The sequence below is a fragment of the Chlorocebus sabaeus genome, chromosome 5 (assembly GCF_047675955.1).
Source record: "Chlorocebus sabaeus isolate Y175 chromosome 5, mChlSab1.0.hap1, whole genome shotgun sequence".
NCBI lineage: Eukaryota > Metazoa > Chordata > Mammalia > Primates > Cercopithecidae > Chlorocebus > Chlorocebus sabaeus.
In genome coordinates this window covers 14,752,918-14,766,770 of record NC_132908.1, presented here as the reverse complement: position 1 = coordinate 14,766,770, position 13,853 = coordinate 14,752,918, and the positions used below count along the sequence as shown (strand labels likewise).

General features: G+C 47.9%; 1 protein-coding gene across 4 annotated transcripts in view; it reads left to right on the top strand.

Annotated features, from left to right (window-relative positions):
• The window catches only part of MARF1 (meiosis regulator and mRNA stability factor 1), a 47,105-nt gene extending 35,071 nt beyond the window's left edge, over positions 1-12,034 (top strand). For all 4 annotated transcript variants that reach the window (XM_007986449.3, XM_007986438.3, XM_007986464.3 and 1 more), the window contains 6 exons: positions 2,061-2,291; positions 4,186-4,398; positions 5,714-5,774; positions 5,862-5,987; positions 7,405-7,575; positions 9,493-12,034. In XM_007986449.3, the coding sequence (XP_007984640.2) occupies positions 2,061-2,291; positions 4,186-4,398; positions 5,714-5,774; positions 5,862-5,987; positions 7,405-7,575; positions 9,493-9,737 (1,047 nt within the window). In that variant the 3' untranslated portion in view covers positions 9,738-12,034. The remainder of the gene's footprint in view (positions 1-2,060; positions 2,292-4,185; positions 4,399-5,713; positions 5,775-5,861; positions 5,988-7,404; positions 7,576-9,492) is intronic.
• Positions 12,035-13,853: the final 1,819 nt, after the last annotated feature.

Here is a 13,853-nt window from a genome sequence, read left to right as displayed (position 1 = left end):
GCAGGGGTATCGAGAGCTCCCTGCACACTGGCACCGTAGACTCTCAGAGAGCAGCAGTTGGGGTGTGGCTGTGCAGGTGTCGGCTCAGGGAAAGCAGGTGGTCGGATTCAAGGTGGGAGTTTACCGATGGGCACCAGGAAAAGGCATGGGGTGAGGGAATTTAAACATTGACAAGAATGTCAGTGGCAGGATGACAAAAGAGGAGGGTGAAGCAAGGGAGGGGGCTGGCGAATTGTGAGCAGATAGGAGGCAGTGTTGCTGCTGAGGTTTGAGAAGGGGAGGAGTTGAGCGGGTAGAGTCTCTGCACTCCCACCCCAACAGCAGCTCCCGACTTGATTTTACAAGTGGGATGGTCAGGAGGTTTGAGTGATTTATGTTGGATGGGGTAATGACAGGTTCGCATTGTGACCCTAGAGACGGGTGTCTGCAGTGAAATTGAACAGAAGAGGATGTCGTTGGAGATGACAGGCAAGGCATTGAAAGGCTATAAGGCTGTGGTGTGGGACAGGTCCCTTGGTGTTCAGTTGCCCAGGATGATGAAAGGGGTGGGCTCAGGTGGATAGAAAGACCCTATGCTGTGACCTAGGGCTTTGCTGGGTGAATGTGATGGGCGGGCAGCTGGGGTGTGAGCAACAAGGATGGAGAGAGCTGAAAGAGGCTCCGTGGTGCCTCCATGGCTGCCTACTGGATCTCTTGGGAGCTTCTCCAACCCTACTTCTGAGATTCTTATAGAATTAGTCCAAGTGCACTGTGAGCATTGGTGTTTTTAAAAGCTCGCCAGGGGATTCTAATGCATAGCTGGGATTGAGAATCAAGGGATGGATCCAAGTCGTACCAGAGGAGATCCAAGTCAAACCAGAAACCAAACTCTGGTTTGGTTTCTTTCTTAAGCGGCTGTAATGGTGGTGGGGGTCTGGGTAGCTACGATGACTGGGATCCCCTGGAATGGTGTCGGTTGATTGATGAAACTCGCTTCTGAGCAGGAAATCTATACGGTCCCATAACCATGGTAAGTGGGGTGGGAGCCTGCCAGCCTCCCTCCTGCCTTAGCTCTGGGCACATGGCAGAACCAGATAAAGGTGTCCTGACCTTGGAATGGCTCCTCAATGCCACCCACCTCTCTCTGCCTCTCAGAATCCACGGTCCAAAGAGTGCCAACTTACGATGACTTAGCCCTGCTGAGACCTTTGGCCCTGGCAGGAAAACCAGATAAAGGGGGCAAACAGGCTGTCCGGATGAGCACTGGTTTGTGAGAGCAGTGCCGGAGCCGCACGTGTGCCAAAGCTCTGCCTGTTTTTTTGCCAGGAAAGGCTCAGTCCACCGACTAACCCCCGCCACCCAAGGCCTGGCTCAGTCACCATGTGTGTGTTTCTTCACATGGTGTTTGGTCCCCACATGACAATCTCTTGTTTTGTGAGGTTTCCCTGTCAATGCATTTAGCCACTTAAACCCTTATCTCCTTGAGAATCTGAAATAATTGAGGAGTGGACAGGTACTAGTTGGGTGAAAATACCAGCTTTGTGGTTAGTGATAGCAGACTGGAAAAATGCAGCTTACCTTGTAGTGAAAGCAGACCCTTTCTCACCTCCCCAGCCTGCCCTGGGGATGCACATGGGCAAGTCGGATCTGCACAGAAGCCATGTGAATGTTGCTTATAGTTTAGCCTGCCCATCCCCTACTCCACCTTCGAGCACAGCCACCCACACTTCACAAGCTTGGACCACTGGCCGTCAGCTGGCCAGCCTGTCTCCTTCTTACAGTGGGGTTTGGAAAGAATGAATGAAAAATAAAGAGAATGATGCAATTTCCTCCCCCATTATTACCTTGATGAGAGTTTCCACTTATGGACCAGCAGGGGGAGGACAGTTTCTGCTTCTGTGTTGGTCTGGTGTCCCAAAGAAGCTAAAAACAAACTCACTTGCTTTATTTCAGTGTAGGAGAAAAAAAATCAGAGATTTTTCATCTGTTGGTCTCCTTAAGCAAAATGAAGTGAGCCGAGTTGGGTGTGACCAAGGTTGTCTCTCTGGAGTTCTGAAGGTGTGAATTCTCATTTTCCCCAGGTTGCCGACGTAGAATCTGGCAGACAGATTCAGCTGATCAACCGAAAGTCCCTACGATCTCTCACTGCCCAGTTGCTGGTGTTGTTGATGTCTTGGGAAGGAACCACCCATCTTTCTGTTGAGGAGCTCAAGAGACATTACGAAAGTACCCACAACACTCCCCTCAACCCCTGTGAATATGGATTCATGACCTTGACTGAACTGCTGAAGAGCCTGCCCTACTTGGTTGAGGTACGCACGTTAATGGCTCTTTAGAAATATCATTGCAAACTATCGATTGTGCGTTTCCGGATTACCTGCTGGTCTAGATGAGAGTGTGTGGAGCTGGAAGGGACCTGAGAGACCATTTCATAGATGAACACGCTGAGACCTCGGGCAGTGAAGCAGCCCTGCCTAAATGGGTGGCAAAAGCCAGGGAAAGCCTGGTCTCCTCATCCTGGCACTAGGGTGTGTTTGTCCTGTTCCAGGTTGGATTTTGCTGCTGTTTATCTTTCTGAGTGAGATGGTTTATGTGGTGACTTGAAGCGAGAGTTAAGTGAGGCGAGGGCAGAAAGGAAGGTTGCCCAGCCGGTCCGCAGGCAGCATTTCAAGAATGGTGCTCCAAGATTGGGAGAATCTTAAGAGAATACTGCATGCAGTTCTTGGGCAACAGATATAAAAACCTAGAGTAAATAAATGAAATCCTGGAAAAAAATTAGTTACCAAAACTCACTCAAGAAGTTAAAAATTAGACCAGTTACCGTAAAAGAGACTATAAAAGATCCCTGAAATTTACCACTGAAAAAGGCATCAGGACCAAGTGAGATAACAATGGAATTTTAACCAACCCTGAAAGAACAGATAAATCCACCTTTTAAAAAATCATTCTGGGCCAGGCAAGGTGGTACACATCTATAATCCCAGCTACTAAGGAGGCTGAGACTAGAGAATCAGTTGAGCCCAGGAGTTTGAGGCCAGCCTGGGCAACATAGCAAGAACCCATCTCCTAGGAAAAAAAAAATACTGTTCTAGGCTGCTGAAAAAGAAAAAAAAAGGAAAGCTTACCACTTATTTTTATGAAGCCAAAATAAGTGTAATACCAAAATCATAAGATAGTCCCTTAAGAGAAAATGATCCTAAATAAGATATTAACAAATGAGCCCCAACAATTTAAAAGAAGAATGTTATGCCATCATCATCTAACTGTGGGACTGATCATTAAATAATGAAAGGATATACATCCAACGTTTTCTAAACTCTGTTAGTATCTATCCTAAGAACACCAGTTCTGGACAGGTGTTAATGGATGTTCCAGGACAAAGGACTTTCCCTGGCCAGCTAAGATTGGGAATATCCTTTCTCTTGGCGACTCCAGAGCATGTTAAACACTCTGAAAAGGTTTGTGGTAAAGAAATCTGCTTCCTTACCCTGCATACACAAGGGTTTTGTGTTTATTTCTTGTTACTTTTTATGTGTTTTTAAATAATGCTAGCATCATCCTCCATCACAGTGTTTCTTGGAAAACTAGTTTGAGAGGTGGTTTAATGGCCTCAGTGTCCACTGTGTATACAGTGATTTGCCGCCCTGGTTTGCCTCCCCTGATTTCTTCCCTACTCACACACTCTCTTCAGACCACTGCAGCCTTCGACTTGCAAATAGAACTGAAGTTTGCTGGAGGCTAGAGTCTTCTCTTGGAGGAAATCCTTGACGCTTCTCCTTTTCCTTCCCCACTTCCTTTTTTCCTCTCTCCTTCCCTCCCTCCCTCCTTCCTTCCTTTCTCCTTCCTCCTCCTCCTTTCTTCTTCATCTTTGGTGTCTCTTCATCTTGTTCATCTGTGTCTAATTCGTCATCTTCGTTTTCTTTGTCTTCGTCTTTGTCTTCTTGGTCTTTGTCTTCATCTTTGTCGTCTGTGTTGTCTTCATCTTTGTCTTTTTTATCTTCGTCTTTTTTGTCTTTGTCGTGTTTGTCTTCGTCTTCGTTGTCTTCTTCATCTTTGTCGTCTCCTTCTTCATCTTCATCTTCATCTTCTTTGTTGCCTTCTTCTTCGTCTTCACCTCTGGGCCTTTTCCCTCAGTGGGAGGCCCTCACTTTCAGGGGCCAGGGCCAGTCACTGACATTTCTAATGCTGCTTTTTCTTTTTACCCAGGTTTTCACTAATGATAAGATGGAAGAATGTGTGAAGCTCACAAGTCTGTATTTGTTTGCAAAGAACGTGCGCTCTTTACTTCATACTTACCACTACCAACAGATTTTCCTTCATGAGTTTTCCATGGCCTATACCAAGTATGTCGGAGAAACTCTGCAGCCCAAGACCTACGGCCACAACAGCGTGGAGGAGCTCTTGGGAGCAATTCCACAGGTGGGCACTTTTCTCAGCTTCTGGGAGAGCATCTTCTGAAGAGCTGAGCCACAGGCTAACTCTCCTGAACAGAAAAATAAAATGCTGCCAGAATAACGGAACGGCAGGCATTTTGAATTGATCCTTTCAAAACATACTGTTGGTCTAAAGTAAATGATTTTAGCATTTCTCCTTGATTCTTTCTGTAAACCTTTATTAAATCCCTATATGCCAGGTGAGTAAGTTTCAGGCTCTAACCTCAGAAAGGTGTTGGGTAATGGGAGAGTCAGGACCCCCAAGCAGGCAACTAGTCAGGGTGGTCAGTGCAGTGATGGCCAGGAGCCCCATACTCAGTGGGCACATTGAGGAGGGCCGTGTCAGAGCCCACTTCCCAAGCCTGGGGAGCCTGGTACGGAACCTGCAAGGATGTGCCTGAGGGAACCACGTGACAAGGAGGGGAGAGAGCATTCTGGGCAGAGGGGATGATGGCATGAGCAGATGCAGGGATGTGACAAGTGGCATGGAGTGTGGAGAGCCTAACAGGGAGCCGAGAGCTGGGTTAGGGAGGGCATGGCTCCTCCAGGTGAGGAGGGAGGACTGTGTTGGAAAGAGCTGGAGCCCAGGTTTGCATTTGAAAAGCACCCAGTGGCGCTGTCCATGGTAGAGCAGAGAGAAGCAGGCATGGAGGAGGGAACTGGGCTAGGATCCTGGCCACTGCAGAGGTCTGGGTCAGTGTTAGATGGAGGGATTGAGCCAAGTGAAAATAGTAGAATAGAGCAAGTAGCAAGGACCCAGGCACAACTCGCCTGGGAGCTGCGATCAGTGACCTGGCCACGGGGTGCACATGTGGGGGGCCTGGGAGCCCAGCTCCGCTACTACCAGTCTGCTTGGCTGCGATGGAGAGCAGCACCATCAGGGAGAGGACTTTATGATTCTGATAATGAACTTAGTTTAAAGGGTCTGAGAGATCGCTCTTAATTCTTTTAGGTGGTGTTTCTGCAAAAAAAAATGGCAAGAACTCTCATGGGAGAACGACCTTAATTTATATGCCAGAACTAGTGTTTGGAAGACAGTCTTTTTAAGAATTATAAAGAATATTTCTGAAACTGTGTCTCATGATTTTTCAACTACTCTGCTTTTTATAGGGGCATGTTTCTGTCAGCTGCTTCTGTTGCTTTAAAAGCTAAGGAGAGAGGAGAGAAACATGCTTCTTGGCAGTAACTCAGCTCCTAAATTCTAGCCAAAGGCAGGCACCGTAGGTCACACTCTTCCTGAATGTTAGGGCTTCTGTCCCCTCCTTTTCCACTGCTTAACCAGTAGTATGTCTTGTGTGCAGGTGGTCTGGATAAAAGGACATGGTCATAAGAGAATTGTAGTGTTAAAAAATGACATGAAAAGTAAGTAAGCACCCATTCCCTCCCCCCGTAAAAAATCACGGTTCTCTCACTGACATTTCTCTCTGACGGGTGCTGTTTGTCCTCCAGGTCGTTTGAGTTCACTCGGTCTCTCCCCTGCCAATCTTGAAAACCAGCCCTCGGAGGGCGAGCGCATCCTGGAGGTGCCTGAACCACACACAGCCTCGGAACTCAAGCTTGAAGCTGATGGCAGTGGTAAGAGAGGACAAGCAGAGACATAAGAGCTTGTGAAATTCTAGGAGAAATGGCTTGGGGTCAGGCAGAGTGAGGGAAAGGACTCCAGCAAGTCATCCCATCTGCTGAAGTTAAATAGCCACATAGTTTTCAAAGCAGTTTTGGTATTTAGTTAGTAGCAGAGGGAAAAATTGACCTTTATTTGTTAGCATTGTTTGGCCAACGGGTTAAAGTCCCTGAAAGATGTTGGCAACCCAATAACGATCATCTTACCCCAATTCAGGTGTTGAAGAAAAAAATTATTCTGACACTTGTTATAATGGAAATTCGTGACACTTGCAACAGCAGGGAGAGAGCCAACTCCCAATACATAGCCTGGGAGCAGAGTGAGGGCTCGGGGTGGGAAATTATGAAGAGGATTCCTGCTATGGGCAGGCAGGCCGACCAAGGATCCAGACATCAGCTATGAAGGGTGATGAGGTCTCAAGGGTGACGGGATTCTCACTGAAATGACTCCAGCTAAGACTGGACCTGGCAAGTTCAGCAACAGACACGGAAGGCTAAGGTCAAGGCCCAATCCAGATGGAAGGCCGAGGTCAAGGCCTGATCCAGAAGTGGGCTCAGGGCGCCTGACTCAAGACTGGTCAAGGTGTGTTTGTCACAGGACAGCCCGAGGCAGGACTTGATACGCTAATGCATTAATATTACCCAAAATTACACCGAGTCACATAGATTTCAGGTAGATCCACCTCTGTAGTAGATAGAGGCCAGTTCTCGTGAATGTTACAGCAGTTCTGACTTTTCTGAAGGAGTTTTGAATTCGTCATTATAGGTGAGAATTTTGTCTTCAAAAGATGTGGTAAGATAGATAGCACGTTACCGTCCCCTGTGCCCTTAGGATAACTGAGTTACATGGCCTTTGACGTTTTATGAGGTGCCCTCCTGGGAATCAGCTGCCGAAGCTGCCCCACGGCCGTCAGCAGTGCTGACCTCCGTTCTGCAGCGGAGGCGCGCGGGTCTCGGGCAGTCACGTATTCCACAGCTCACCCAGAGTCGGCAGCTAGGAAGCCGCGGAACCGGGCCCAGGGCTTCGGATTCTGGGCTTCCGCTTGCTGATAACCATGTACACTCCGTCTCAGGCTGTCCCCTCTCTTTGGAAACTGACTGCAGGACCCTTTTATCTGGTTGGGCCTTTTAGGGGCCGGTGTTCCTGAGAACACGGATCTTCAGGAGAACTAGCTTATTAAGGCATTCCATTACCAGGATCTTCCTGTTAGTGGGTTTTGGGTTGGCTTGTTTGTTTTTTTAATACCTTAAATACTTCTTGACTCTCTTAATCTTTAAGGCGTAGAAGGAAAACTTCAGGTGTGAGCCCAGGGTGTGTGCTGGGGGTGGGCATGGAGGTCCTGTAGCGCCCCAACCCGCCTTCTTTGTCCAGGGTCCAGTCACACGGAACAGGAGCTTCTCCGCCTGACCGACGACTCCCCCGTCGACCTCCTGTGTGCACCCGTCCCCTCGTGCCTGCCGTCCCCTCAGCTGAGACCAGACCCCGTCATCCTCCAATCTGCTGATCTCATTCAGTTTGAGGAGCACCCTCAAGAGCCTTCCGGTGGGTGACTCCGTGTTGTCGTGGGGGTTTTCTTTTGGGGTTTAAAACAAACCACGATGAGATGCTGATACAGTAAATGACAGAGGTGGGAAGGGACTACCCCTTTCCAGGTGGAAAACACTGTGCTGATTACTCAACCTACTTTCCCCACCTGGGCTCCTGCAGAATTGGATGCACAGCCCCGGGTTGCCTGGGGAGCGTCAGGCAAGGGCGATTTGGCACCTCTGGAGGGCTGGTGGCTTGGGGCTGTGGACGAGTCCACAGGGGTGGGTCGGGGGGCCTGTTGGGCTTCGCTTTCCCAGACTTTGTGAAGGTTCAGCTGTTCTCAGGCATACCTGTCACCAGATGTACACGTCACCTGTGGTGGGGGTCCAAAGGGCCCAAGAGCTTTATAAAGGGGTGAATGGAGGGAGGTGTATGTGGCTGGAGCCCCTGGACTCTGTCCAGTGATCTGAGAGCAGACAGGAAGCTGAGCACGCTGAGTCCCAGCCTAGTGCAGGCATTGGTGCCGACCCTGTGCTCAGGGCTGATAGACACCATCATCACATTTAACTCTCACCATAGCTCCAGGTGTGGGGCGGCCGCTTTATTCCACAGGCTGCGTGACGAAGGCACAGCTGGTGCTGTCACTAGAGAGGCAGTGGCCCTGGGCTGCTGGGCTAGCAGGGGCAGAGCTGGGATTGGAACCCAAGCCCTCTTGTCTTGTGGTGTCGCCTGGCCTCTGGAGAGGACAGCACATCTGCCCCGTACAGGTCCTTCCCTGCTCTTCATCTGTTGGAACCCAGCTCCTCCCCACTGCTGATGCTGCTTTCCAGGTCACCAGGTCACCAGCGGACTCCTGGCTTGGCTTTTACCATCTCGGCATGGGTTCCACACTGTAGTCCTCAGCAGTGTTCAGCACTGTTGCCCAGGAAAAGAATTGAGGCTGTTGACTTGAAAAATAGGAGATGGGGAAGTAACTGCCTGCGGGTTGAACCAGCCTGTGCAGGCAGGCCTAGACGCACGCCATGCTCCTGTGCAGTGCCTCGCTAGGGTTGGTGGCAGATTGACGTTAGCTCGTTTGTGGGATTGTGGCCTTTGTGCCTTTATTCTGGGCAAGTTCGGCTGCATGCACAGGATGAGAGAGGAAAGTAATTAAAACAGTGTGGGCAGTTTTGTCAGTCCCTCTCCTCTTGAGGGTCAGCCTGGGCAGGGAGCTGGCTCTGCCGTCCCCTCTGCCACTCTCACCTTCCATGGGCCTTTGGGATCTGGAGCCCTGTACCCTATGCAGTGGGAGCCTAAGGCATCGTGATGCATCTGTTTCAAGCAGCACGGCCCTGTGTGTCGCGCATGTGGCTTACCTGTGGCTCAGCCACAGAAATGGCAGTCTAGTAGCGCTGCGGGAGAGCCGGCTGTGCTCAAGTTCTTGGGCTCTGAGGGTAATTGTGACTTGGCGCAGTCCTTTTTTATCCCCAGTAATAGACCCATGGGGAGCATAGGTCCTCTCTAAATGGAACGGGCTTGGAGCTCCCTGACACTGAGACGCTCCGACCCCACCCCCCGCCTCCTGCCTCAGGAAGTCTCTAAGTCGTGGTTAGCTTATAGGTCCTTAATATCTGGCAGGGAGAGTGAATGGACAGAGAATCCAAAATGAAAAAAAAAAAAAAAAGTGTTACCCTTTGCTCAATAATTTATAGCTCCAAATAGAGATCTTTGCAACTTGGTAATCCAGTGGGAGAGGTGGGATGCAGTTTATAGATACTTGACTTCTGTGCCAAGTACACTGGCCACACAACTCATATGTGAACTGTGGCATAGATGTAGCATTTCGAGGCTTTTTATCATTATTATCTTTTGAGCAAATACCAGCAAGAAAGAGAAAACCCGTACTTCTTACAGATCCTGGAACTGAATCTGTTTGCTTTTCTGTATTCACAGAAATGATGATTTTAAACCAAGAAGGAAAAATGGAGATTCCAATACCAGGAAAGAGCAAAACTCTGACCTCCGACTCCAGCTCGTCCTGCATCTCAGCAGCTGTCCCCTTGCCTCCCTGCCCCTCCTCGGAAACCTCCGAGTCACAGCTCATCAAGGACCCTGCGGAAAGCCCGGCCAAAAAGCAACCCAAAAATAGAGTCAAATTGGCAGCCAACTTTTCCTTAGCACCCATAACCAAGCTTTAACTCCCGTTTCCGGTATAGAATTAGAATGGGAAAACACTGTCTGATTCTGCACACAAAAGTGGGTTTCAAAAATACATCCTTTTCTGTGTCATGAAAAGCCCCCGAAGCCATTTACTTCATCTTACCTGTATTCCATCATGTTTTTCTTTTACATTGAACACAGCTTTGAGCTGAAAGTCTTTCTTTTCTTTATTCTTCCTTTTTCTTTTTTCAATTATTTGAAGAACTTGTGGCATTTGTTAAAGAATCCTTAATATATTTTACCAAACTTTCCTAACTATTATGAAATATAATGGTGTTCCAAAAGAAGAAAGCACTAAGAACTCAACTAGCAGGAAGCGGTTTTGCTTCCATTGAGCCACGTCAGTGGTGTCATCCTACATGTAGCATAATACAGTCTCTCAGCCTTTGCTTACTGGTGTTTCCGACAGTATTCACCCAGTGCGTGGCGTGGCTTGGAAGCCAAGCCTGTCCCGCAAGCCCGTGTGCTCACACACTGAAGGAGAAGGGTAGGCGAGGGGTTGGGAGTGCATTTTCAGGTTGGAATGTGAAGGCTCCTGGCTTCCATGTGACTTGTAAGTGTGCCTTGTTTTTTATTTAAACTATGTCTGTAGTTGACAAATGTGGCTTCATCACAAATTTTTTTAAACGTTTCTACTTTGGGGTTCCATTTAGGAGCTTTCTAGAAAGTTGAGGATGTTTTAAGCTTCCCATCTGTGTTCCAGTTTGATACGGGTTAGGTTAAGGAAAAGGAGATGGTCTCAATGTCATGGATTTAAAGTCAGCATTCGGATTACAACACACATTATTGTGTGTCGAGAGGCAGCATTGGAAAGAGTCTGATTTTTGAAAATATGCATCAAGTGCATAAATTACAAATCAGAGCTGAGTGGGGAGGTGCTTCAGCAGCAGCGGGATCAATACGATTTCCACTGGGAAGAGACAGGAATTCTACCTACACATAGAAGGCCAAGGTTGATCCACTTAACCTTGTTATTGTAATTTTAAAGCTGGTATCGGTAGCTGGGAAGCTTTACGTGTGTGTATGTCAGCTCAGCATCTTTTAATCGTGTCTGATTTTACTCTCGTTACTTCTCGCTGTTGGAAGCATGTCTGGGTTTTTTGTGGCGTCTGGTGTGGAACGGCCTTCCTCTCTAGGTGCCTGAGGTGTCCGCTGACGGGTGGCCTCTCACCCGCCCTAGAGAAACCTGACATTTACAATGGATTGTATTTGTCGGGCAAAAAAGGCGGATTCATTCATGGAGCAGAAAGAACCTGTTGGCATAAGGTCTTCCACTAGTTAGATGGTTTCTTTTGGGGAAATGTTTATATTTGGTAACTTCTAGAAAGCCAGAAAATGGACTCTGATTTCATAGCCAGCATTTTGATAAAATGCCACAAAATAAGGGCTGTAGAGAGATTTTTACAAGTCAGATTTTTTGTTCCCCAAATCTTTTAAATGAAGCCAGTGATTCCCAGTTCTCAACACATGGCCCCAGTCAAGACAGAACACCATGGAAAAACCCTCTAAGTATTATGGCACTCTCCGAATCTTCCTGAAGGCATTTCCTCTACAGACATAGTGTTACAGGAAGTGAAATGCAAATGTGCAATTCTTTTAAAGGAGCTTTTAAACAATGTAATAGTTGGTGTTGAGAACATCAGTTGCCTTATTCTAAGATTTCATAAGGCGAGTTTGCACGCTTGGACTTCAGTTGTGCTAGCATGTAAAGAATGGTGGACTTTAAAACCATGAGAGGTATCATTACAAGTCACCTGGAACAGACTCAAAGAACAGGTTCTTTGGGCAACAGACAAAGAAGAATCAAGTTCTGTGCCGTCCCGTGAGTGTGTCTGAGTACCATTCACTGGCGTTGCTGCTTAGTCTGGGACGTGTGTGTGACTCTTAACAATCGCTGTCTGAAAATGAGAGAGAAGACGTCGGAAGCACGTTGTGTTCATAATGTACTCCACAATGGCCAGTCCAATTGCTATCTATTTTTTTATCCAGAGGCTTAATTAAATGATGTGGTAAAATGATGTTTGAGCATTAAGACAATGTAATTCTTTATTTCTGGGTGGAAAGATGTATCGGATTAAATTTATCTGTTTAAAAAAAATGACAAAAGTTATCACCAAAACCCCCTTTCCCATCTTGCACTGTTTGTTTTGGATCGGGTTTGGGGGAAAGAGATGTTTTCTTAATTGTCTACTTTGTTTGAACACTTTTGTTGTGGTTCAAGTGCTGTTTTGTGTGTTGGGACCAAACAGTTGTCAATAAACTTTACAAGCAAGCATCTGTTTTGAGTTTTCCAAGTGGTTTTGTCTGTCTGTCTGTCTGTGGGGAGGGATTATAAACCAATCCAGTTCTGCCATCATTCATTTTGGGTCTCCCCAACTTCTCGCCTCTTCTGGAAGTAGAACTGTGAGGTGGAGAGCAAATCGGTCTGCATCTTAGAGGTCTTTTAAACTCAGTACACACCGAAGCAGGTGGCTGGATGGTGGGCCCTTCGTGGTCAGGATCCTCCAAGTTTTCCAGCCTTTGTTCCAGCTTATAATTACATGTGGGAAAATACAGTAACCACAAAAGCCTTCCAGTTAGAAAACTCTGTTAATTCCTAGGCTCTCTTCTTGTGAAAGAAATCCACCGTGCCTGCTGTGTCGTTTTTGGTCACTGCCAAGCATGCTTTTTGAATAAGCCAATTTGGAAAAGACTTCTTCCACAGACACAGTTGTGAAGCCCTCCCATCCCCCGAGACCGCCGTTACCCTCTGTCACCCCTGCCACCTGCATCCTCTGGCAAGAATTTAAGAGGCCCCAGAAGAGCCTTGAGTGAATTGCTTCTTGATGCAATTTTTTTCCAAGTTCAGCAATGTTAAAAGCTGCTAAAGTCCTTTCCAAACATATTTCACGATGGCAAATTTGTGCAGAAAAAGTTGAGTAGCCATCGTGCCCCTTTTGAGAGGGGTAAGGAGGTCTTGCTAGGTCTAGACTGGGGCTGGAACGGTGGCTTTGCATTTATCTTTGTTCATTTCCCACCTGGGAAGGTGATTCAGAGGTGGTGGCTTAGAAGACGACTGTCTGGGGGAGAGCAGACCTGTCCGTAGTAGAGGGGGTTGTGCTGATCGGAGAAGATCTGTTCCCTCTCTGTTCCCTTTGCCTGAAGGAGTGTTGTGCTTTGGGATTCACCTTCACTTTCTAGCTGCTTCCATGAGCAGAGGGTGAGTCATGGCACAGAAGCCCTCTGCGGCCTCCACCCACCTGCTGTCACCATTGCTGGAGGGGCAGCGAAACTTCCTCAATTCTCTTAGTGTCCCTGGCTGGGCCTTAAACTGACAAGACATTAATAGGAAAAAAGCAAACAAATTTTACTTCATACCAGTTTTGCAGGAGGCTTCATAAGGAAGTGAAGACCCCAGAGAAATGGCCAAGCCTGAGTGGGTTTTTTTGTTTGTTTTTTGTTTTGTTTTTTTGAGACAGAGTCTCACTCTGTCACCCAGGCTGGAGTGCAGTGGCATGATCTCTTCTCACTGCAACCTCCACCTCCCAGGTTCAAGCGATTCTCCTGTCTCAGCCTCCCAAGTAGCTGGGATTACGGTGCACACCATCACACTGGCGAATTTTTGTATTTTCGGTAAAGACAAGGTTTCACCATGTTGACCAGGCTAGTTTTGAGCTCCTGAGCTCAAGTGATCCTCCGGGCTCGGGCTCCAAAAGTGCTGGAATTACAGGCGTGAGCCACCACGCCTGGCTGAGAACGCTTTTTTTTGGTGGCGGAGCAGAGGTACCTGGACTACAGAGCTTAGAAGGTGCCAAGCCAGAGCACCAAGAGCCAGAACTTTCCTTAGCAAGATGAAGAGAAGAATACACACGTTCTGGAAAGGAACGACTTGGAAGTGGGGGACCTAGGGTGCAGAGGAAGAAGGCATTGCAGGGTAGAAGGGGCCGTGCTTGGAGGGAAATTCTGCTCAGTGGCTGGGCTGCTCAGCTCCTCGTTCCACAATGAGGTGGTGAACCAACCAGGAGCATCCGCAAGGGAGCAGTACCAGGGCCAGCAGGGAATCTCTTGGGCCTGCTTGGCACTATCTCCTCCGTCTGCCTCAGGCAGCTCATATG